This window comes from Diabrotica virgifera, chromosome 7 (assembly GCF_917563875.1).
Source record: "Diabrotica virgifera virgifera chromosome 7, PGI_DIABVI_V3a".
NCBI classification, from domain to species: domain Eukaryota; kingdom Metazoa; phylum Arthropoda; class Insecta; order Coleoptera; family Chrysomelidae; genus Diabrotica; species Diabrotica virgifera.
This window is the reverse complement of record NC_065449.1, coordinates 34559214-34584472: the sequence shown is the minus strand read 5'-3', so window position 1 is coordinate 34584472 and position 25259 is coordinate 34559214. Positions and strand designations below refer to the sequence as shown.

The 25259-nt window shown below is 32.6% G+C and overlaps 1 protein-coding gene across 2 annotated transcripts in view; it reads right to left on the bottom strand.

Annotated features, from left to right (window-relative positions):
* Positions 1-758: 758 nt before the first annotated feature.
* Positions 759-25259, bottom strand: part of LOC114326465 (protein still life, isoforms C/SIF type 2) — a 684303-nt gene continuing 659802 nt past the window's right edge. For both annotated transcript variants that reach the window (XM_050656785.1, XM_028274852.2), the window contains 2 exons: positions 13657-13758; positions 759-6138 (listed from right to left, as the gene is read on the bottom strand). In XM_050656785.1, the coding sequence (XP_050512742.1) occupies positions 6065-6138; positions 13657-13758 (176 nt within the window). In that variant the 3' untranslated portion in view covers positions 759-6064. The remainder of the gene's footprint in view (positions 6139-13656; positions 13759-25259) is intronic.

The following is a 25259-nucleotide window of genomic DNA, read 5'->3' as shown; positions in this document are numbered from 1 at the left end:
CGAAAACTATGCATCCCACGAAAAAACTTGTAAGAACATTTTTTGCTTAGAATTACCCAAGAAATAAAAAAAAATGTTTTATTTTGCGAAAAATCGATGTTATGTAATTCCCCAAGTTCTTTGTTTATAATAATCTTATCGACATCCGGATCAACTGTTACCCAAAAAATTCGTGTTATACTGGTCAAAATACATAAAAAAAACTTGGGTAAGTCCGTCTAAATAAAGGAGCCCGTAGCACCCCCTCCTGGCCACAGCACTAATTTGTTTATAAGCCATAAAATTGTTTATAATTTTAAAACATTGCTGAGGCTGCTTAAATAATCTGATTTCAATTCTGTAAAGTGCATTAGATATGTAAAAAAATTGACAAATCTTTGTATGTTCTAGTTTTCGTTGTGAAAGATTTTAAAAAAATTTAATTTTTAAAAAAAAGTTTAGATTGCAAAATTATTATGCAAAATCTAGTAAGTCAATTTTAATGAAATTTGGTGTACAGTTTTAGCACATTACAGAAATTTTCTAAGCGAATTAGGAAGGTTCCAAGTGTAACCTAAGTTGCAATTTTGAAGCAAGGGTGATAGAATAAGACATTTTTAACTAATTGCATCTGATAGAAAATTTAATTATCTTTGTTTTATTCCTATACGACTTTGTTCTAAAATGAAGAGTTTTTAAGTTATAAGCAAAAGAATTAGAAAAAAAAAACGAAATTTTTTGAAATTTTTAAATATTTTATTTTTTTTATTAATGTTCCGGGCATATTTGAGAACGAGCATAATTCAATTATTATTAACGAAGTTATCAAGTAACTTTATCCGCAAAGATCTGAATGCCACCTCTCACATCCACCTAAAAACAGATCCTTACTTGTCTACATCTTGATAATTAAAGCAAGCAATGCGTGGAGACCGAATTATGTATTGAATATTCATACAACTACTACTAGGTCTCTACCTGAAGATATCATCTTTAAGATGAACTCAGATATGATGAAACCACAACTAATCTTCTTTGAGAAGATTAACACAATTATATAATTTACAGAAAAAGTCCTTAAGAATATGGTTCACCAATGCATCAAAAACTGCCAATGTTACTGCATCAGGATTATTTGAGCAAATATGTAATTGAAATAAATCTTACAGCGTAGTTCAACCATTTTGTATTCCTGAAGTTGAGGCTCAAGCCGTATTTTTTACAGAATGCATTAACCCTTTCTATTGATGGTTATAATTCATATATACCACTGACAAGAATCAACTTGTGATCACCATATTTTATGTTATTCGTTAACGCGCACAAAGCAGTCTCCTATTTATACTGCCGTGCTAAGCCCAAAGGCGGTAACTGATTTTTTATCGAAAATGAGATTTTTGTATTTCTAGGTAGGTTTTATTATATTATAATGCTTCTACAACTCCAAAGACTTTGTAAATATATTCTAGATACCCATTATAATACTTCTGCAACTCCAAGAACTTTGTAAATATATTCTAAATACCCTGTTCTACCCTAGAAATACAACAATCTCATTTTCGATAAAAAATCAGTTACCGCTTTTGGGCCTAGCACGGCAGTATAGTTAAAGTTATCTGCAACATTTCGGATTTCTGAAGCAGCTAATCAAGAATTTAATGAGTTATTTTGTAAATATCTACACTAATTTTTGCATTTAGTTACTGTATCATCACTTTCATAAATGACGTCATCATGTGTAAAGTGACCTATTTCCTGATTCGCCTGGTTAAAGGCTGATGTTTTTGCTTTGGTGGCCTGCATTGATGACATCATGAATGGATACTCCAAAGCAAAGAGATTTAACATTAATAAAGATAGCCAAGCGGCTATTTTGGTCATAAACAACCCACTCACCAAATCAAAATTAGTGGAAAACTAAGAAAATCTCAACAATTTGACAGAAGACAATAAAATTATCTTTAATATGGGTGCCCAAGTGTCTTTAATATGAAAGGATGTATGGGAATGAACAAGCAGATTATTTGACAATACAAAGCTTGCGAGAAACCGTTGTAGGCCCACCATACCATTGTGTGGTGTCATCAAAGATACTGCAAGAAACGAGGTTTAGATGTGGCTGATAGGGTATCATCAAAAGAACTGGAGTGCTACTCAAGAGCAAAACCAGACTATCTGGCAGACTGGCCAGACTGCCGAAATATCCTCTTTAACCATGATTTTACTTTTAACATTTTCAATATTATCGTATATGTATATCCGTATGGTGATGATCTTGCCATTATTTGATGATAGATTTTTGATCGAGAGGTTTCAAAAATGATGATTTACATATTTTGTGATAGGTTTGAACTACATATTTGTTGATGAATTTATCAATCAATAATGAAGAAAGGATGCTCAAAATATATTCGTTAACATACACAACTATGAGCACCATAGTACAGCAAAATATTTATACAAAGTATGCAATAAATAATTTGCCTTTGTGCCTGTCATTTCGAAAAATTTAATATTATAATATTTTTTAGTTTTAAAAATATGTTGACAGAAAATATAATATATTATTTATATATTTTGCAAAACATATCCATACTACGTTCTCTCCCAAAATAAGCTCGAGGGCACATATATCAGTGGGTGTGTTATATCATCGCATTGGTTGGAAATTAATTTATATATTTAGCTTATCTTGAGAATAAACGCTGTATAGCACTTCCTTATTTTTCCGACTCAGCAGTTCCGTCTACACACTGAAAAACCAGATTTATAAAATAAATATTTTTATTCCCCTTGTAAATATTTTTTATCTACTGATTCACTTGATTGCATCAAATTACAATAGGGTCTTGTAAAAGTCAAACCATTTTTAATGGCAAATAAATTATATTTTAATATCAACAAATCGTTATTTTATAGGAATATGCAGTTGAGGTGTGAATAAAAAATGGTGCTTTAGGAGAAATCGAAAGGAGAATTTAATTCGTCTAAAAATTAATATTTGGATCTTTATTAAATTTAGAAGTTATCGTAAATAAGCCATTAAAATGATTTTTTCTGCAGCCTTCCCGAAAACTAAACATTCAGTATGATCTATTTAAGGGGAAAGAACAAAATGCAAAATTTTGACGCCTGTCAAAATTTTCAATGTATTTTAAATGTAGTCATTTTTTTTTTCGAATCATGAGAAAACTAATAAGTATTTTTGAAACATTTTAATTACCTTAATTAATTACTTTAATTACTTTATTACCGAGGGCCGAAAAACCCTTAGAATGAATAAAAAGTTTCTTTTGAATGACATATTTGAAATTAAAAATCACACTAAATTTTCTTTTAGTTTTTCACCCCTGTAACTTATTAAAATAAACATTATAGAAGTTTTCAGGGACTTTCGGCCCTCGGTAATAACGTAATCGTTCATTCTGCGTTTAAATGTTTCAAAAATATTTATTAGTTTTCTCAGTATTCGAAAAAAATGCCCTTAAAACACACTAAGAAAAATCTATCATTTGTGGTTTTATTTTGGCCTTAACTATGGTTATGGAAATTTTCTTGGAAGTACCATTATAATATGCTATATCTACTTCTTCTTTTTTTCTTAGTCTTGGCAGAATACAAATGTATAATTTTCTATAATTCTAAATGTAGGTATGCAGCATGAATAAGATCAGACATTAAAGAGATGGTGACAAATCATTAGACAAAAGCATTTCCTCAAATATGTCTTTTTAAAGAAAAGCAGGTTCCCCCTATATTAGGCTTGAATTACCTCAAAGTTGTGAGAATTATTTTACTGCAGCCTCAGATCAATAAATAAAAATTAATATTACAATTATTATTTAGAAATCTAATAGAAAGATCAACATTATGAGCCGTGCTTTGAAAACGATCTTATACCAACAAATAAACATACAATGTTTACGAAACTTAAGCGCTGAACAGTTTTTGCTTCGTCAATGATTGGGAATTATGTTTGACCAAGTAAAACACACGAACTCATTGACATACTCACTAGACAAGGACTAGACCAACAAAATATTAATTTTATTAAAACTTTGTATTGGGAACAGACAGTATTAGTCAAAATTGGTAAAAATCCCCCGTAGTACCCCCCCCCAAAGTAAGAAGGAGTTTGGAGAAATGAGGTATAGATTCTAGGAAACTAAGAAATTCTATATATAAAAAGGTTGAAGGATTTCGAGATGTAAGTCTCCAGAAAACGCCTGAAAGTACCATTGACATAATATATCACTAGAAAGGCATTATTGTATAAAATTACCTTCTAAACATTATCTCGAACCGAAAAACCAGTTATCTGGGACATACAGTAGGAAAAATGAAAGAATACCCATGAACGAACATATAAAACACGCTGTATTTTCCTGTCACCGTGTCACACAAAAAATTGGCCAGCGCAAGTACATGTAATAATTACAGTTACATGTACTTGTACTGGACAATTTTCTTTGTGACACGGTGACAGGAAAATACAGCGTGTTTTATATGTTCGTTCATGGGTATTCTTTCATTTTTCCGACTGTATGTCCGGAGAAGACATTCTGAGTTCTAAAGGTTGTTTATGCAGGAGAAAATTAAAGATAGGAGAGTTCCAAGTAAGATAAGATGTTTATGGTTGAAAATCATCATGTAGTGTATTGATGTAACACTCAATTCTCACTGAGAAACAGTACAGTATAGAGAAATATTTGTCATAATTGTGGCCAACCTTCAGAAAAGAAGAAGAGTCCCTAAGAAGAAGAAGAAGAAGGCAAACAGGAAGAAGAGAAAATATGCAAAGAATCTTCTCCATTTTGTACACAAGGTTGGTAGATTCTTATTCGGAGACGACTAGATAGTGGTTGTTTCAGACGAAAATTTCTTAATGTGCCATACCAATTTTAAACATAGGTCCTCTGCAGATATCAGCATTGTGTATCATTAAGTGTACACATATATACAATACCTACAGTTTATCATCGACTTTAACTAAGTAGTAGGACTGTACTAGCAAATTATGGTATCACGGTTAGATAAATTTTCTAAGCAAAAACCTAGCCACTCAATTTTGAGTTTGTATTGGAAAAACGAAGCCTACATAAGCTAGATGGTACAGAAGTTTGTGGAAAAGTATTCGAAATTCGGTCAATCCATAATCCAATCGTAACATAATATTTAAGTACCTTGGAAGCTTAAAAATAAATATCAGTGAGAGTAGCAAAGATAAACAAAGTAGAATTGTACAGTGGAAACGATCATAAAAATGCTAAACCTATTGCTCTGGAAAACTATTAAACAATGAATGTACAATTGCACATATACAAATCAATAGTAAGATATAGCGATCCATGGTGAAAAATGATTTATCAAGCAGAGAAAAAAGGATAATGAAAGCTCTCAAAATGTACTATCATGGAAGATTACGCTCAAAAGTTCAGGAATTAAAAAAAAAACACAAGTGGAGGATAGGTGATCTTGTCATATAGTAGAGGATAGTGGGAGAAACAGGAATGGAAATTATGAGTGAACTATATATTATTTTTATTTAAATATAAGTTATAAATATTTATTATTTGAAGACAAATTAAACCGGGATCAGGAGATATAGAAATAGAAATATTTTGGATTTATACAATATTATGCGTGGTAATTGTTCATATTTTGTAACTTTTTTTAAATTACATTTTATCCATCAATTAATCAAATCAAGAAACGAAATGCCTGTAAATATTTTCTCGCATAATAATTTCTCCTAAAGCACTTCTTTTATAAACTTTATCACTTTTAACAAAATTGTACCTACGTATGCAATAAAAATTGTCCTATTAAAGTTTGCATATATCTAAATCCCCTGTATTTACTGTGTTATTTTTGGTTCAACAACTTCATCTGAAAAGATTGGAATTATTAAAAGACAAAAAGTTGCTTTAAACCCTTAAATTACATAGAAAACGGAAAAAAATCCTTTTGAGGAAAAAAGTATGTTTTGTCAATTTTCAGTCGGTAGAGTCACAAATATTTAACAATTATTTTTAACCGTGTACATTTTAACAATTCGTTATTTCTTACTTTTAAACAGTCCTTTTTAAGATTTAAGCACATTAGGGAATTTTACACTAACGCACATTGGGAATTTTGGGTACCATACTAAGCCGTTTCCTGAAAAATCATCAAAATATCTACTATGATCCACTACTATAACTGTTTTTATTTAGAGAACAAAAAATAATAATAAATCGTAAAGTACCTTAAAGCAAGTAAATTAAATACTGTAAAAAACTGTAACCACTCCTGAATAATAAAAAACTGTAACCACTCTTGAATAATTTATAACTATAGCTCATAATCGTCGCTGGTATCGGCTGTGCCATTTCATTCATTCATTAAGCATTGCAATTTCTAGGGACTATAGCTAACGCCATAGCCTCTTATGTCCTCTACTACATTATCCAACCATCTTTTTCTAGGTCTATCTCTACACCTGGGCCATAGTGGTGTCGAGTTAGTTATTCTTCTCAATATATCTGATTGTGAGCGTCTCTGTATATGTCCTATCCATTCTAAACGAAGAGATTTTATGTATAGGACTATATTTTCTCTCTTAAATTCCTCTTTAATTTCGGCATTTGCTTTCATTCTTATTTCTCTTTCTCTTGTTATATTATGGCCCAGTACTGTTCTCATTATTTTTCTTTTAAATTTCAGGAGGCTATCTTCCTCTTTCTTGTTAATCGTCGTTGTTTTCATCACATATGTAACAACAGGTCTTATTACGGTCTTATATAGGTTCATCTTTGTTCTCTTACTTAGAGCCTTGCTTCTCAGCAGATTTCTATTCATTCCTTATGTTTTTGCCTTTTCAAACTCAAACTTTTCAAGACTCCAAATTTATCTAAGAAGAATTGTAAGCTTTTTGTAGGTAAAAATTTACTCTAAAATTCCAGGAAATGCAAAAGTAGACCATTTGGCTAAAGACACTTCTTTAGTAAGACAAGAACACAACTAGTTGCCAAAATGGTATTTAATTACAGCTATAGGAGAAATACGTTAGAGAAATACGTTAGACTTAATTGGGACATTGAGTGGCAATTCTTTACTAAGAGTAGCAAAAATACATACCTACTGTAATATATATCCAACTCTTTCATCTACTTCCCAAATGAAAGAAGTTCAATTTCTCGGAAAATTTTATACTAAACTTACGTGCATAAAAATCGCCCCACTTAAAAATTTGGTCATTTTTTATGTCTCATATTTCCTAAACCTGTTGGACGATTTAAGTGATTTTTTGAACATATTATAGCCTGATTCCTTAGCAATACCAATGTAATAATATTGTTGCTCAACAGGTAACTTTTCATTGTATACCGGGTGTACCAATTAAACTGTGTTTTTTTTCTCAAAGTTCGCATCACCCTGAGGAATATTCTAGCATTTATGAAATACTGAAATTAAAACCCAACTATAGCCTCAGGTTTTCTTAATATTTTGTATTTCGATTTATTCGTTTATGTTGGATAATAAAAAAGTTAGGTACTTTAACAACTAGACATGATCTTCATCAATACGCGGTGTTTCTAAATAAGTGCGACAAACTTTAAGGGGTTATTCTGCATGAAAAAATAGTGACAGTAGGCTTTATAAAAGTATGCCCGCAAATTTTTGGTTTCCTAGATACGCGGTGTTGAATTTTTCTTACAAACTGACGATTTATTTATTGCTTTAAAACCAGTTGAGATATGGAAATGAAATTTGGTAGGTTTTAAGAGATTGTTATTACGGATTTTTTGACATAAAATTCAGAATTTTATATTGAACATTAGCGTGCATACGGGTAATATGATCGGTCCTATTACACGCATGCGCGCTAATGGTGAATATTAAATTTTTAATTTGTCAATAAATGTACAAATACTACATCCTAAAACCCACCAAATTTCATTGGCATAACTCAACTGGTTTTAAAGCAATAAAATAAATCGTCAGTTTGTAAGAAACAAATCAACATCCCGTATCTCGGAAACGAAACATTTGCGGACATACGTTTATAATTGTCATTATTTTTTCATGCAGAATTACCCCTTAAGGTTTGTCGCACTTATCTAGAAATACCGTGTATTGGTGAAGAACATGTCTAGTTGTTAAAGTACCTAACTTTTTTATTATCCAACATAAATGAACGAATCAAAAAACAGAATGTTAAGAAAACCTAAGGCTATAGTTGGGTTTTAATTTCAGTATTTTATAAATGCTAGAATATTCCACAGGGTGATGCGAACTTTGAGAAAAAAACACAGTTTAATTGGTACACCCGGTATATGATGAAAATTTACCTGTTTGGCAACAATATTATTACAGTGTACAATATTATTAAAGAATCAGAGTATAACATGTTTAAAAAATCACTTAAATCGGCCAACAGGTTTAGGAAATATCATCGAAAATGACCAAATTTTTAAGTGGGCCGATTAATATGCACGTATATTTATGTACGTTAGATGCCTTTTTGGAATGCTCGCTCTCCTCTGTTTAAGTAGTCGAAACCTAATTATTAGATCAATTTGATGGGAATTCTTCAAACGTACCAAATGGAAAACCTAAACTGCCTTTTCCAAAGAGTGGTTATGTAAATGCGAAATGGTAGGACTTTAGCTGTAGTATTTCCTACTGTATTTCAAGAAGTTTTGATATCTTCTAGTCGTGATCTTGATTTTCCACTTCATCCGATGTGATTGGTAGTTGGTTATTACATATATGTAGGATGGAGATTGTTTGGACCTATTGTCATCAAGAGTTGAGATGTCAAAATGTCATTATCACCAAAAAGGATGTCGAGAGCTCAGCGTAGTGAAATTCAACTAGGTTTAACCCAGAAGCCGGGTGAGTTTGATAATAATTTCTGTAATAAATGAATCTTCATTGTATGGAAGAATCAACAAGCTGTTTTTTTGCTTTCTTTTTTCAGCCCCTTTTTTCATTTTTAACTCGAATTTCAGCCATAAGACATGTGAACTATTGTCTTTTATAAACATGAAACTACATTATTCTTGATTTTGTTGTCCGAATCATGTTATTTTTTTCTTATTTTTCACTGTAGTCACCATATCTATTATTTTTAGTCAGTTGTTCACTCATATACTCATTTAAATTCAATCATAGTTTTCCTTATTTCAATCGTCTTTTGAAATAGAAATGTGTTCTGAACATATATGTTAAACAAGAACTGAAAAATACAATATTTTCATAGTCTACGCACAATTTGCTATATGTTTTTGGTTTTTAAGACAAAAAATTTAAACAAAAAAAAAACGGGTACATATAAATGGAATGTCACATATTTACAGCTGCAAAAAATCACATTTAATATATACAGTATAACTGAAAATAAATTAAACTAACGGAATGCTTCAAGAAAAATTATGGTTAAAGTACAGTTATTATAAAATAAACTTGGGATTATTTTGGGTTAGTAATGTACAGCAAAGAGGTTAGTAAAACAGGTTAGTACGCACCTAAAATCCCAAACATGTCTTACACAGCACTTGACTAGCAAAAATACCGTAACACACAAACAGTTCAATAGTTTTTATAAGCATATTTTTTTAAATACCCTTTTTAGATATAATTATATTGATATTTCGTTTAATAACTAAGTATAAAAAAATATTTTTTGACTAGAAGGTGTACAAGACTCACCGAAAGAATAATATTGTCCAGAAATAAAAGGATTTAACTTACAACACTTTTTATACAAAGTTTTCCCTGATGCTTTAATTTCATAGTATATATCCATTGAAAATACAAAACCAAATGAATATAAGAAACGGATATTTCTAATGTGTTTGTAGTATGTGCTGTAGTTCCAAGTAGATATACTACTTAAGCCACTAAAAATATATGGTTAAGATCCCTTTAAACGGTATAAACATGTTATTATAATACATTGTTGTAGATAATTTTACATAATGCTTTAACTTTAACGCGATTTCTTCTTTTTCATCTACCATGCCCTTTCAAATCGTTGCTTACCATCATAGCTATCTTAATTTTACTAACTGCCACCCTAAATAGCATGTTGGTATCAACAACATACCAATATTGCAAGTTCTTCAACCATGCAGTTCTTCCTCGTCCTGAACTACATTTGCTTCTATTTTCATCATGACTACATCATGGTCATACAGAACTCCTAATTATGTGAGTTGCTAGCCCGGAGATAGACCTCGCTAAATTTACTTTAGATAGCAACTGAGACAGATCTATCTCCGGGCCAGCACCCTACATATTTGGTAGTTCTGCGTTGCCATGACGTAAATCACGTTAAAGTTCGTACATCATTATAAAATTAGCTACAAAAAGTAATATAAATACGACTTTATACCATTTAAAAATATATCGTTTCATCCATATATTTTTAGCGGTTCAACCATATATACTTGTAAGCAACACTGATGATGGAACTGTCATTCCTAAAATGTTGCGTAATGTAACCCGAAAGGGTCTTTTTCAGAAATATACCTTTCATAAAGAATTTTTTAATAAATTTTAAAGATTATAATGTTAAATCGTTTTATATTTCTCCAAATGTCTAGTTTCATATTTAAACAGAATAATGAAACACCCATATACCTATTACAACTAATTCAACGCTATAAAATTAAGATAGAGATATAAGAAAAAAGAGATATAAGTAATAACTAAAAACAGATGAATATATTTGCTTATTATTAGTATCACATAAATAAAGCAAGAAATATCAATATGTTATATAATTTTTCAGAATGTCAGAAATCAATGTTATCATTATATAAATCAACCTAAATAACGGATCCAATTGAAAAATACCTACCAATTCATATAAAAGTAATAATAGATAAGGATTTATACAAGCAAAATTGAGTAGTTGTAAATAAAAGTATTAATATTATTAATTAAAGGTTTCCAAAGCTGCAAGGTTGCTATTATTGGACAAACTGTGTACTTGAGTAGAAACGAATAATTCTTACAGTGAGATCTGAATAATGTAATAATGTTCAGACAAACACGGATATTTTCGCAAAATGAGACACAAAGATAGTTTATTCGATGGACAGAGGACTTGAAGATAGTGGTCACAATTTGGTTCATTGCGGTGCAAGATAGGGAGAGGTGGAGAGATTTGGTGGTGGCCTATCTTAGTTAGTTGAAAAATTTGATTTGGCTGTAGGTACGACTGTTATAGGTTTTTTATATTCTAACATTTTCTAATTTTTTAACCCTTTTTTTAAAGGAAGAGGACTATATTCGATAGTTCGATTATATACCTCTCCCATTACCTTCCACGCTTCTCTGTTCTGTGCCAGACATCCCTATGTTGGTCCTGTAACATTTTTAATGTCATCGCTTTGCCGCATTTGGGGTCTTCCTCTTGATCTCTTCGCTCCATATGATCTCCAACTCCTGCTTGTTGTTGAAGTTGCTTGTTCAATAACGTCTTTTAGTTTTGTTCTTTCTTCTAATTGATAAATTAGTTTAATGTCTCTGAATTGAAATGCACAGGCATCTGTCGTTCCATGGCTCTTTAAGTTTCCCTCAACTTGGGCGAATCTCCATGGCTTAGCGCCATATGTCAGAACAGGGAAGATTCAAGAATAAAATGGCATGGTTTCTAATGTAAAGATACTAAAAACCTAAGAGAGGTCGTAATCAAATATTTTTATACGCATAGTATGCTATAAATACAGCTAGTAATTCCATAATATTTTATTAAAATATAAATTTGGTGGAATATGACGAACTTAATGAACATATTCAGACGTTTATGATTGGATTTAAAAGACATACGTTGCAGTTTTATAGAAGACCTTTAGTCTGTTTGATCTTGTCTAATGTGATTTAAGTTACATTTTTTAAATAAATTTCTTTCTTAATTAAATTTCTCCATAAGTTTCTATTTTGAGTAATAGACATACCTTCTCTAAATGCCTCTTGTTAGGTTCTCTTTTTTCCTTTTTTCCCCAGAAACTTCAAACTGAGCAATTCTTTGTATTGTATGATGATGATGAACGTGCTCTAGCTACCTTAACCTAAACTTTCACATTGTAGAATAAATTCTACCACACCTGGAATTATCCTAATAAACTTGTTATTAATTATCATAATATGATAATTTTAAGGAGTTTTATGTATGAGAAAATATAATATATAGTTTTATATATTATATTTTCTCTCATTCAATTCATACAAAAAACTCCTTCCCTTTTTACATTCGTTGTTCTTATTTATTTACAGATCTTCTTTTTCATAGTCTGTAGCTTGTTTTCAAGCATCGTGATTTCGTGGAAGCTCTTGTACTGTCAGTTTCCACTTGTCTAGATCTTCCGCTTTTTTATGGCTTGCCTGTAAGTTTCCTAATAAGAATAAGATTTGTATATCTTGTTGGCGATCTTCACCGACTTCTTTTCCCAAGGACCATGCTCCCCACTGTAAGTCTTTCTAAACCATTTATTTTAATAACTTGGCAATATTTTCAGAAAAAATACTACGTAGTATCTTCTTTATTTAGATCTGTTAGAGAATTGGTAAATTAGTTCTTTTCTCAGCCCATGATACTCTTAACATTCTATGCCAGAAATAGTTTTTAATTACTTGCTTGGACATCGAATTTCTTCTTTTAATTTCTTTACTGCATCTCATTTGGTTTGTTATTAAGGAACTAAGATTTGGGAAAGTGTTAACCATTTCAAATTACTTTGGTTCTGCCTGGTCTACTATAATTATTTTGGGTTTCTGTTAATCTGGAAACCGACCTCTAAACATTTTTCTTCAGCTCATTGTAGGAGTTCTTCTAATTCTTATGAAGACTCAGGGATGAGAGTGATTGGTACCATCACTATGGTACCCAAGATTAATTTATTTGTAGGTACCCAACATAGGTTTGCATTTCAGCTTCATTTCATTAGCTCCATTCAAGTGTATGAATGGAGATTTTTATGAAAGCATAAAAAGCTTTCGTGCTTTTGTTGGATCTTATTGTTTTTGTGTACGGTACCTATCTGAAAACAATTAACCGAAGAGAACGTTCTAAAATATAGAGTCTTCACATATTATGCTAATGATATTTTATCCCGAAAAGAATTACTAGATGCATGCCCCCAAAATTTTTTAGTAAAGAAGAAACAACTTAAATATACAGGATAAGAAGAGTAGGCATAGAATTAAATTTATACTGTTTGTGTTTAAAAAATTCCGCTCAGTATTTAGCAAAAAAATAATGTCTGGTTGTCTAAAGAAAATGGGTTGACATGTTCTTTTTTGACCGATCATTAATATTTTATTCAGTACTCTATGTAGTTTAATAAACACGTCATTGAACTTGGTCACTGGGGCCTAGTAAGTTTTGGGAATAGCTTTACCTAAATACTAACAACCTCATAGACTCAGCGTTCAAAATGTTTATTAAGCATACATATTAGCTACGGTAAGCATGGTAGCAAATGTTAATAACATGTGAATTGGAGGTACTATTAAGTAGATGAATTAATATAAAAATAAGACTGTTTTAATACTGTTATTGATTTTATTGATATCCGACAAACTGAATGGGATCGCGCCATACGATTTTTTTAGTTCGCTTTTATTGCTGATTGTATGTATTGTGTATTTCCAAGCCAGTGCTCGTATCTATCAAAGACTTACGCGAAGCACTTAGGGTCGTCAAATTGTGATCTCTGGCCTTGCGCGGGAGAGTGGTAGAGGTCGCCTCTATACTACTGTCTCTTGGCTTCCATATGGGCGACCCTACAAAATAATAATAAACTGAATCAATTCTTCAGATGACAAACTTAAGTTTGGTACGTTCACAGTATAACAAACAAACAGTAGTGCTTCTCTGGACAATATCTTATAAAGATACAAATGAAACTAGATCAGTAGCCATGTTTAAGGAAGCTTGCCGAGGATGTACTAAATCAAATCTAAATCTGATGTGCTTTTGATGATGTAATTCCATACCGCTGGCTCTCTGCTCAGAATTGTTTTTAGAGGGGGAGAATCCCAGGCAACCAAGTGACGTCATATAACGTCGAGGAAACGTCATATTTGGTTGAATATATACACGTGTTTGAACATTACGTCGTATAGACGTCTTTTGTAGGTGATTTTAAATACGTAAGATTAATGACGTTAAAATACGTTTAAAAAACATTTTCATTTCAGACAGCCAAGTCCGACGTCACAAAATTGGGAGGAGCATTAAAAAGTTGTTTGTATTGACTTTAAACAATTTCGTTTATAACGTTGTTCATAAGAAATTTCTCATTTTTTGTTTACGTGTTTTGTGTCTTGTGTGATAAAATAAGACTTTTCATTTAGATATTTATTTGAAGAAACGTGTTAATACAGAAATTTTTATTCGTTTTTGCTCAGTGAGTTAGTTTAATGCAGTAATTCTTCTTGTCTACTATTTGAGGTTATGTTTATTTGTTTTTGATGTATATTTTGTGTAAGTGAACTAATTATGTGTTATTGAGTTTAATTAAATTAATTTTTAGCCTACATTTTCATGTTACCTATTTTTCATACTACATATTTTGAAACATCTGAAAGAGGTCACTTTTTGAATGTATTAAAGAATTGATTTTACCGACGGCGACGTATAAAAGTCGACATCTTTTTGGCGTTTGAAAATCGTCGCAATCTCGACGTGAAAAAAACGTAGGTACAATGACGTTTTAAAATCGTCACAATTATGACGTTAAATCGATTTTCAACGTCAGTACTACGTCATAGAAACACGTCAATTGGTCATTTTTATGAAGTGTTATCTACGTTATATAAACGTCGTTTGGTTGCCTGGGATGTTTGGAAAAGACCATGTTTCCCCACAGAATTTTTGATGTCGACTTCTTTAATGCACTTGATTGTATTGTTTCTCTATGTAACCATCTGATCACTATGTACCAACATCATCGACAAAGCACGTAATTACGTAACGTGAATTCTCCTTACAATATGGCTGTTCTATCTGTACACGATTGTGACTTTCTCAAGGAAGAAGAGTTGCACTACTGTTCGTTATATATACTGCAGTACGTTACTATAGTATTATAGTACTGCTTTGCTCCACAGTTTAAAACATTAAATTTAAATAGCCAATGGATCGAGGGATGGTTGAGGGTTGGAAAACAAAATTTTGTATATAAAAGAGACATTTGCTAAGAAAAAAATTTGCTAAAACTAATAATTATTTATGTATACTTAAAGGATTTAAAAATAATCTCTACTTTTATATTTCTCACGTTTTTGATTTACTTTTACCAAAAGTATAATTTAAAAACTTACCACTTCTTTTTATAAAAGTGTTAAAGATTACATAATATTTATTAAAGAATGAACATTTTAAATTTGAGTTGCTTATTTTTTATAATGAGTTAAAGCATTTGTTATAATAACAGATCTAAAAATATTTTCAAACTAAATAATTGACTTCCGTTTTCAACCAATCGTGTGAGATTAATAATTAACTCTTCTATTTGCTATGCGAGAGAAGGTTTTTGTCATGTCCAAAATGTTGGTTGATTGTTTTTCAAATTTTACCGTATGACCCTGTCTAACGCTTTTTCATAATCTATAAATCAAATGTACAGTGAGATATTGAATTCCCTAAATTTTTCTGTTATTTGTCTTATGTTCGGAAGGTGTTCTCGAGTACTTCTACCTTTGGTAAATCCAATTTGCTATTTAGACCAGGACGCATCTGTAAAAATATTAGTACATCTGGACGTTGAGAGGTGACTCAAATTTTTTTGCAGAAATTGCTTGAAAATAACTCAAATAATAATATTTGAGTTATCCTCCCTCTCAAAAAGGTCCGGAACATTGTTTAAATAATTAAAATGTCAAAAAATGAAGGAAAAATTCTATTTTTTTTTGGTTTTTTTATTATAACTTTAAAAGTATTCATTTCCGAGAAAAGTTGTACTGACGTAAAAGTTGCGTAATTAAATTCCCTACAATATAAAATTGGTTAAAAATTTAAAAAATAGTCACCCTTGTTGCAAAATAGCAATAATTGCGAAAAAATCATACAAAAACAAGTATTCGCATTTTACGTTTTTCAACCATTTATGCTACACTTAGGACCTTTATTTTTCACCCAGACAAACTATATGATACAGTAAAACAATACTGTAAATTTCATTAAGATCGGTTCAATAGATTTTGCAAAATAAATTTTGCAATCCAGCTTTTGCAAAAAAAAATCATTTTTTCAAAATGTTACAGGACTGAAAATAAAGCAGAGAGCAAGTAGTTAATCGATTTTAATTTTGCAAATTTCAAATGAAAGTTACAGTACACTTCTATAAGCAAAAAAAGATTTCAACTTGCTCTCTGCTTTATTTTCAGTCCTGTAACATTTTGAAAAAATGAATTTTTTTTGCAAAAGCTGGATTGCAAAATTTATTTTGCAAAATCTATTGAACCGATCTTAATGAAATTTACAGTATTGTTTTACTGTATCATATAGTTTGTCTGGGTGAAAAATGAAGGTCCTAAGTGTAGCATAAATGGTTGAAAAACGTAAAATGCGAATACTTGTTTTTGTATGATTTTTTCGCAATTATTGCTATTTTGCAACAAGGGTGACTATTTTTTAAATTTTTAACCAATGCTGTATTGTAGGAAATTTAATTACGCACCTTTTATGTTAGTATAACTTTTCTCAGAAATGAATATTTTTAAAGTTATAATCAAAAAACCAATAAAAAAATCGAATTTTTTCTTCATATTTTGACATTTTGATTATTTAAACAATGTTTCGGACCATTTTAAGTGGGAGGATAACTCAAATATTATTATTTGAGTTATTTTCAAGCAATTTCTGAAAAAAAATTTGAGTCACCTCTCAACGTCCATCTCAAACAGATGCGCCCTGGACTATTTAGGGTATTACAAGTTAAGATAAAATAGGTATTTGAGTTTATATTAACCCCCATAGGACCGGACAGCTCAGGCGGTAGGATGTCTGACTTCCATGCAGAAGGCTCAGAAGACTTCCATAGAATCCCAGCGCCGGGGAGGAAATAATAAAAATGTTTACAAGCCTGAATAAAATGAGTCTTCTTCTTAATGTACCTATCCGTGACGAATGTTGGCGATCATCATGGCAATCTTCACTTTATCTGCAGCAACGCGGAAAAGCTGCACAGATGTTGTGTTGAACCAGGTTCTGAGGTTCTTTAACCAGGATGTTCTTCTTCTTTCTGGACCTCGCTTTCCAAATATTTTTCCTTGCAGGATAGCTTGTAGGAGGACATGTCTGGATTCATTTTGCATAATGTGTCCAGAGTATTCCAACTTTCGAGATTTGATGGTAGTTAGTATCTCTCGGTTCTTTCCTATTCTTGAGACGCGATCAGTCTACGGGATTTTAAGAATTCTCCGATATAGCCACATCTCAAATGCTTTCAATTTTAGCGTTTGGTGTTCACAGCACCATAAAAAAGGACAGAGAAGACGAAGCATCTCAACATTCTTACTTTTATACCAAGAGAAACGTTGTGGCTCTTGAAAAAGGCCACTATACGGTTGAAGGTTGATCTAGATTTTCCGATGCACGCTCTTATCCGTGAAGAGGTAGTTGTAGTGTCTCACTCTTTCTACAGGGGTTTAGTTGATGTAGAGTTGACCTTCTGTTATCATTTTCTTGCTAATGATCATAAGATTTGTTTTCTTTACGTTTATATTGAGTCCATATTGTTGACTGCATTACGTGATTTTGTTCACGAGAATTTGTAGGCCCTCTAGGTTGTCCGAAAATACTATGGTGTCATCTGCATAGTTATTTAACCGGTACCCGTTTAGTAGAATATCTCTTTCAGTTTCGTCCAAAAGCTTCGATAAATATTCTTTCAGAGTAAAGATTGAAAATTAGGGTGGACAAAATGCAGCCTTGCCTCACTCCACGTATGCATTTCACATATTCGGTGTGTTTACCGTCAACTCTGAGGTTTGCAGTCGGATTCCAGTAAAGGTTTCTAATTATTTTCAGATCTTGGTTATTAATTCGTGCTTCTTTTAGTATTCGCATCATCTTGGCATGCTGTACTCGATCAAACGCTTTCTCGTAATCAACCAGACATGTCTCTCTGCATCTCTGGAATAAGACTTGTATTGAAAAAAGCCTCTCTCGTACGAACTGCATTTATGAACCTGAACTGGTTGGGCGAAATTTGACTTTCACAAAAAAAAACGAGTACCTTGGGTAAAACCAGGGGTAATAATAGTCGGTTGAAGCGATCGAAGCGTCGATCAGATTAGCCAAGCGGACTGAGGCGCACAATTGACAAATCTATAGTGGATATGCGGTCGAGGCGATTGAGGTTCGAGCCCCAGCCCGGTGAATAGAAAAATAAAAAGGCTGACGTCGTGGTCTGGAATAAGCTGTTGTCTGATCGGCCTATGGAGGAGCGGTACGGCAAGGGATAAGGGCTTGCGGCTCGGTGAAACTCCTCCATAGATCCCTACCGGCAGGGCGTTGATGCCTAAAAACGGTGTATATATATATGAAGCGTAGCACTAACCCTGTTATCTACCTTGTATACCGTAGGCCCAAATCCCCAAAATCTGGAGAAAAGCTAGAGTGGTAGCCCTCTTAAAACCAGGGAAGGATCCGGCGGATACAAAGAGTTTTAGACCTGTATCTCTCTTGTGCCACCTTTTCAAGGCCTTTGAAAGAATGATACTGAACCGGATCGCAGAATATGTGGAGACTAAAATTATTCCAGAACAAGCAGGATTCAGGCCCGGAAAGTGCTGCTGCAGTCAAATTCTTAATCTCACCCAACATATTGAAGATGGTTTTGAACGGAAGGAAATAACAGGAGTAGCGTTCATAGACCTAACTGCCGCCTATGATACAGTTAACCATCAACGGCTACTCGCAAAACTCTAAGAAACTACAAAGGATTTCCGACTAACAAGGTTAGTGAAATGTCTCCTCCAGAATAGACGCTTCTAAGTAACGCTCCAGTCCAAGAACAGTCGGTGGAGGGACCAAAAAATTGGGCTACCACAGGGAAGTGTCCTCGCGCCGATTCTATACAACATATACACCAACGACCAACCCATACACCAACAAACAAGACAATTTATTTACGCTGATGATACAGTGGTGGCAGCTCAGGGAAGAACCTTCAATGAAGTCGAAGTGAAACTGACAGATGCCCTGGGAGACTTAGCTCTATACTATGATAAAATCCATCTGAAACCCAATCCCACAAAAACCCAGGTATGTGCTTTCCACCTGAGAAACAAGCATGCCCGAAGGTCGCTGGAGGTGGAATGGCGTGGTCAGATGCTGGAACACAACAAGACGCCAAAATACCTTGGCGTCCGTCTGGATAGAACTCTGTCTTACCGATACCACTGTCAAGATGTCAAGAAGAAAGTAAGTGCCAGAAATAATATCATCCGCAAGCTAACTAATACAAAATGAGGAGCACAACCACACACTCTCCGCACTTCTGCCTTGGCATTATGTTTTTCGGCCGCGGAGTTTGGAGCACCAGTATGGGCAAACTCTGCTCACGCAAAGAACGTCGACGTGGCTCTAAATGAAACGGCCCGTATAATATCGGGTTGCCTGAAACCGACACCTATCGAAGAGGTATACCCCATTGCTGGAATTGCTCCACCACTTATCAGGAGGAAGGTCGCGTCAGAGGTAGAACGGAAAAAGCAGGAGACGGACCAAAGACACCCCTTATATGACCACCAAACTCAGCCAAGCAGACTAAGATCTCGGAAAATCTTACTGAAAACATCAAGATCCACCCCCGTAGCGCCAGAGACGCGCCGAATACACCTATGGCAAGCGTCAGCTACCGCGACACATTTTCCTCCCTCAGAGGAAATGGCTGCTGGACACAATTTACCGTATCCGACTTGGAAAGCGCTAAACAGACTAAGAACCGGCGTTTCACGTTGTGCCAGTAACCTGAAAAAATGGGGATACCAGGAGGACGATACCTGCGACTGTGGCGCGGTTCAGACCAGCCGGCATCTACTATCATGCACAGAGATGAGAGAGACCTGCACAGAACAAGACTTAATTATAGCAAATGACAGGGCCATCTATGTGGCCAACCATTGGAAATACAGAATTTAAAGTTGTTGGTGTTCCGGACACGGAAAGTAAGTAAGTACCGTAGGCCGTAGAGCCGCGTCAGCGGTATAAATGGTAGACTACTAATTTATTATTAATCCCCAACAAGGTTGATCTTTGTGTAAGTGTTAAATATGTCATGAAAAAAGTTACATCAAGTCCCCATCTATTCCGTTCGGGCGTTGGTTTTTTATCCGAGAGAAATGCCACAAGTTTTGATTTTTTTTTCAAATATTCACAAAATGGCGAAAGTTATGAAAAAATCGATAAAAACGGTTTTTAAACCATATGAGCACCATTTTCTAGTTATCGCCATTTGAGTCATATTTTCAATATCCCTATACACACACTTCCGTACACCTCTGAGATGTGTACCCCTCGTTTTTAACGTATTTTCCTTTGTATGAATACTTCACAATAAACTTGGATAGAAGAAGATTAATGGGACTATATTTTATTAATAACATCTTGGCATAATAGACAATGGGACACTAAATCGAGAAATTGCCTTTAGGAAATAGGCTGGTTGTGGTCGAAAAATCAGTCAAAGGCTGAAAGAAAAGAGTTTGGTGAGACCTGAGTTAGTGTACGGCAGTGAAGTGTGGCGGTGAAGTGCGGCCCTCAACCTTCGAAGGAAGAAAGTGGAGTGACCAGAAGATATAACAAATATAGTAATGGGGAAAATGATCAAAATATATAAAGGCATTGAAATTTTAATAACCCTAAAAATGAGATTAGTCAACTGTTTAATACTACTAGTAATACAATACGGATTGGAGTCTTATTTTGAATTTTTTCTTAAAATATGGCTTATCAAGTTCACCTAAAGTTGTCAATTGATATGACAAGATCTGTCTTGAGCTTTTCTGATCAGTTATTCTACTCTTCCTCTCCCGGTCCATTTTCTGATATTTTTTAACCACGAGGATAGTTTTCTACCAATTTCCATGAGTCCTTCGATTTTACCGATCATAATCAGTCGAAGAATATTATACTCTTTTCCCCGCTTTATTTGGAAAGGTACTTTAGAGTTACATCTGGGTAGTATATGGTCAAAAGTCATCATCCATCCGGTATCCCCGATTTCATTTTGTGATGGCCCTATGTCTTGATCTACGTTGCTAACATATTATAATAATGGGTGAAAAGTACGGGAAGAAATAGACATAGGAGTTACTGTTTAGAGTGTTTCCTGCGCCAGCATCCATAACTTTGTTATATATTTAAATGTATAAAGGAATTGAGAGGAAACTTCTCCATCGGGGAGTTTTTTTGGACTAATTTCATATTTACACCCGATTTCATATAGACAAAGCGAAAACGGCGGGTTCGTTAGAAAAAATATTCCCATGAGATTTTTTTGCATAATCACATTCGTGAGACATCCCAGAATAAGGTTCAAGAAGTCGCCCACGTGAAAAGTGGTCCAATTTTTTTAATTAAATTGCAAAAATCAATATTTTTGGCCCGTAAAAATTTTTGTTAGGTTTTTTGGACCATTCTAGACAAAAAAGGTCTCTTGTAATTTTTCCATAAAGTTGATCGTTTTCGAGTTATAAACAATTTAAAATTGAAAAAAACGAAAAATGGCGATTTTCAAGGCTTAATAAATTGATTAAAAGTTGTTGTTATGAAAGTCAGAAAGTGACTAAATCAAAGTTTAAAGCCCCCCCTACAAGATCCTGAAAAAATTTTTGTTATAATTTTATTACGAAGCTGTTATTTTTAAGTAATAATAATGAGCGCCAGCACGTATTAGGCGGCCGTCTATGGTGAGTGCGAGAGAGATGCCATTCCGGCAGTCCAATGGGACATCTTACTCGCACTCACATTTACAGCCGCGTCAATACGCTATTACGGCTTATTGTTAATAATTAAAAATAACAGCTAAGTAATAAATTACTGACACAAATTTTTTCACAATCTTGTAGGGGGGGCTTTAAACTTTGACTTAGCTACTTTCTGACTTTAATAATAATAATTTTTAACCGAGTTATTAAGTCTTAAAAATGGCCATTTTTGCGTTTTTCAAATTTTAAATTGCTTGTAACTCGAAAACCATCAAATTTAGAGAAAAATTAGAAGAAACCTATTTTGTCCAGAATGGTCTACAAAACCTAAAAAAAATTTGTCCTGAACAAAAAAATATTTTTTTGCAATTTGATTAAAAAAAAATGTTAAAACTATTTCGACCACTTTTCTCGTGGGCGACTTCTTGTACCTTATTCTGGGGTGCATTACAAACGTGATTATGCAAAAAAATCTCATGGGAATATTTTTTCCAACGAACCCACCGTTTTCGCCTTGTCTAATAATAAAGTTAGAACAGACTTTAAATTTAAAGTTGGCTTTAACTATAAAAATTGCATTGTTAAAGTCAACATTAAATTTAAAGTCTACTTTAACTTTATTATCAAATCGGGCCTTAATACTGTTTCAGGAAGGTACCTAACTGTACTACGTTCATTCCTAAAATAAGCTCGAAGTCAGAGTGATCGGTGGGGGTGATGTGCCGTCGAAGCTTGGTATTAGTTAGAACTTAATTTCAAAATTAAATAAAACTAATTGAAGTGGTAAGTTTAAATTTAAAGATTTACTTATTCGTGATATATATTTTTAAATCTGACTAAAATTTTAGTCATTTTAATTTTATTAAATTTGGTAATTAGTTAGCATTTCCATTTTATATTAAAAATTACTCTGACAGTCAGTCAGTGTAGTTAAGCCATACCCTCGTGGAGACAAAGTAAAGTACCAATGGTAAGAGTTAAACAAAAATAGGGTCGTTCGAAGTCCAACAGACATTAAGCAAATTCTACTTAGGCCCATTTCTTAAATTTTAAGTTATCTCACTCTTTTTTATGTTACCATAAAAGGAAAAGAAGATTATCCAGCCGTTGGAATGTTTAAGAAAATATACTGTGGTATCTTTATATTTACATAAATAAATTGTAAACTATTGATATTAAAATTATATAAATGACATTAAAAATCAACTTAAGGAACCGCAATATCTATGTAATATTTAATGTAAGATAACCAATGTTATTTTAATAGAAAAACCCACAATTATTCCTCTCCTGGATTGTGCGGTACTTTTTTTTTAAAGTAAATTCACTATTTTCTATTGTCCAGTTCGGTCGGACAAAAAAGCCTAATATTACATGGTGAGCTACCCCAAAAGTTATTATTCTAACCTTTAGGGGTGGGGGCTCTCTAATAGTAGTGTAAATTTAAAATCGCGACTGAATTAACAAAAATGGAAAAAATTATATTTTCTACAATTCTGATCTTTAATTTTTTTTGCTAAAATCAATATTTCAGGTTATTGGTTCACTCCTCTTTATGGCTTGCTGCTGATACATTATTTTCCTTTTATGCTTTTGGTATTATCATTAATAATTATTTTATACTTAATTTTACTAAATTTTACTTAGGTGAGTTAACTTTTATTGTTTACAAAATTGTTTATGCGGTTGCTTTATTAGTGTTTGTTATAAAAAATCAAAAAAAAAATATTTAAACCTTGTGAAAAGCAGAAAGCAAGTTATTTCAGGAAACAGTATTTTTTATATACATATGGTTTATACTTGTTTTAATGAATTCAGTGAAAAATGACGAAGTATATGAGGATTAACTCAACTTTCCTGGCTTGTTTCCTGGCTTTCCTTTGGCATGTTTAATTTCTAGTTTTATGGCTAAAGTTGATTTGTCAATCTAGTATCCAGATTGTAATTTTAATTTTGTAATATGCATTTGCATATGAATTTTTTTATATTACCAAATGAGATCAATTTTTATCAAATGTCACTCAACGAAATATAACAGAATATTTTCTACAAAATTTGGACATATCAACATTTGCAATTCCACTAGAGAATTTACTTAATCCAGTATTGTTTAAACTTCTCGTTCAATGTTAACAAAAAATTTTGTAAACTACTTTAAATATTTTCAGAAATTGGCCTTTTAAACTATCGCAAAGCAGGGTCGCTACAAAAATTAGGAGAAAATAAACAACATTTACTCTCTATTAGAGCGGTTCAAAATTATTCGATATTTTTTTTCTTTTACCTGATGATTTTTCCCTTACCTGTGATGAAAAATAAGATCATGAAAGTTTCATTCCTGAAAAAAACTATTTTTTAGAGGTCGCTTTTTAGATAGTTTTTTTCCTCAAAAATCGCGGTATTCTTTGGTTTCCTTACTAAAAGAAAAAGAAAATTCATAATTCGTGAATTTGAGTGCCTTTATTTTTTTTTAATATCATCGCACTGAATGAAAAATAATTTTAAAACAGTCTAAGAACACACATTTTTTGCTAATTTTAAAGGTTTCTTCAATTTCTTTGGGTGTGTACAATGGGTTAAAAGATTTCTCATGGTAAACATACTCTGACTTGAAAAATGTCAAATATGAAAAAAAAATATTATATAGGATATTAAACCCGTATCAATGGAGCAATATCAGGACTTCGTTGTACAATAAAATAGTTATTTATAGCCCAATAAATGACCGTTTTGGAGTGTAATTTCCAGGGGCAACTCCGAATTGCATGAAAATTTGGATTTAGGTTCTACTTACCCTCCACTACAAAGTTGAATTTGTGCCGTTGGTTGCTTTTACTTGGGAGGTGACATTTACCCCTTCTCGGGGGGTGAAAAACGCGTGTTTAAAATAAGACCGGAAATAGATAAATTGACTTATTTTAAGCACCTTTTGTTCTATAAAGTTTTTTTACGTAAGTCAATACTTTTCCAGTTATTCGCGATTTAAAATGTTGATTTTTCGACAAAAAAACTACGTTTTTAGACCGTTTTTCCCAAATAACTCAAAAAGTAAATATTTTATCGAAAAACATATTTTTAGCAAAAGTGTAGCCTATAAAAAAACGAAAAAATGGTGTACCAGTAAAGCCTACAAATTGAGTAGAAGCAAAGTTGTAGCTTATGAAAAATACGTTCTTATCCGTCTAATTCCAAATCGAATAATTCAACGCGAAATCACCGAGGAAAGAAGCCTTTTTCAGGAAAACCTTATTAACATTTTTAAAGTATCGAAAAAAAGCTTATAATTTGTTTTTTACAAAAGTTTACAGCATCAAAAATAAACGAGTTACACTGAAAAAAAAAGT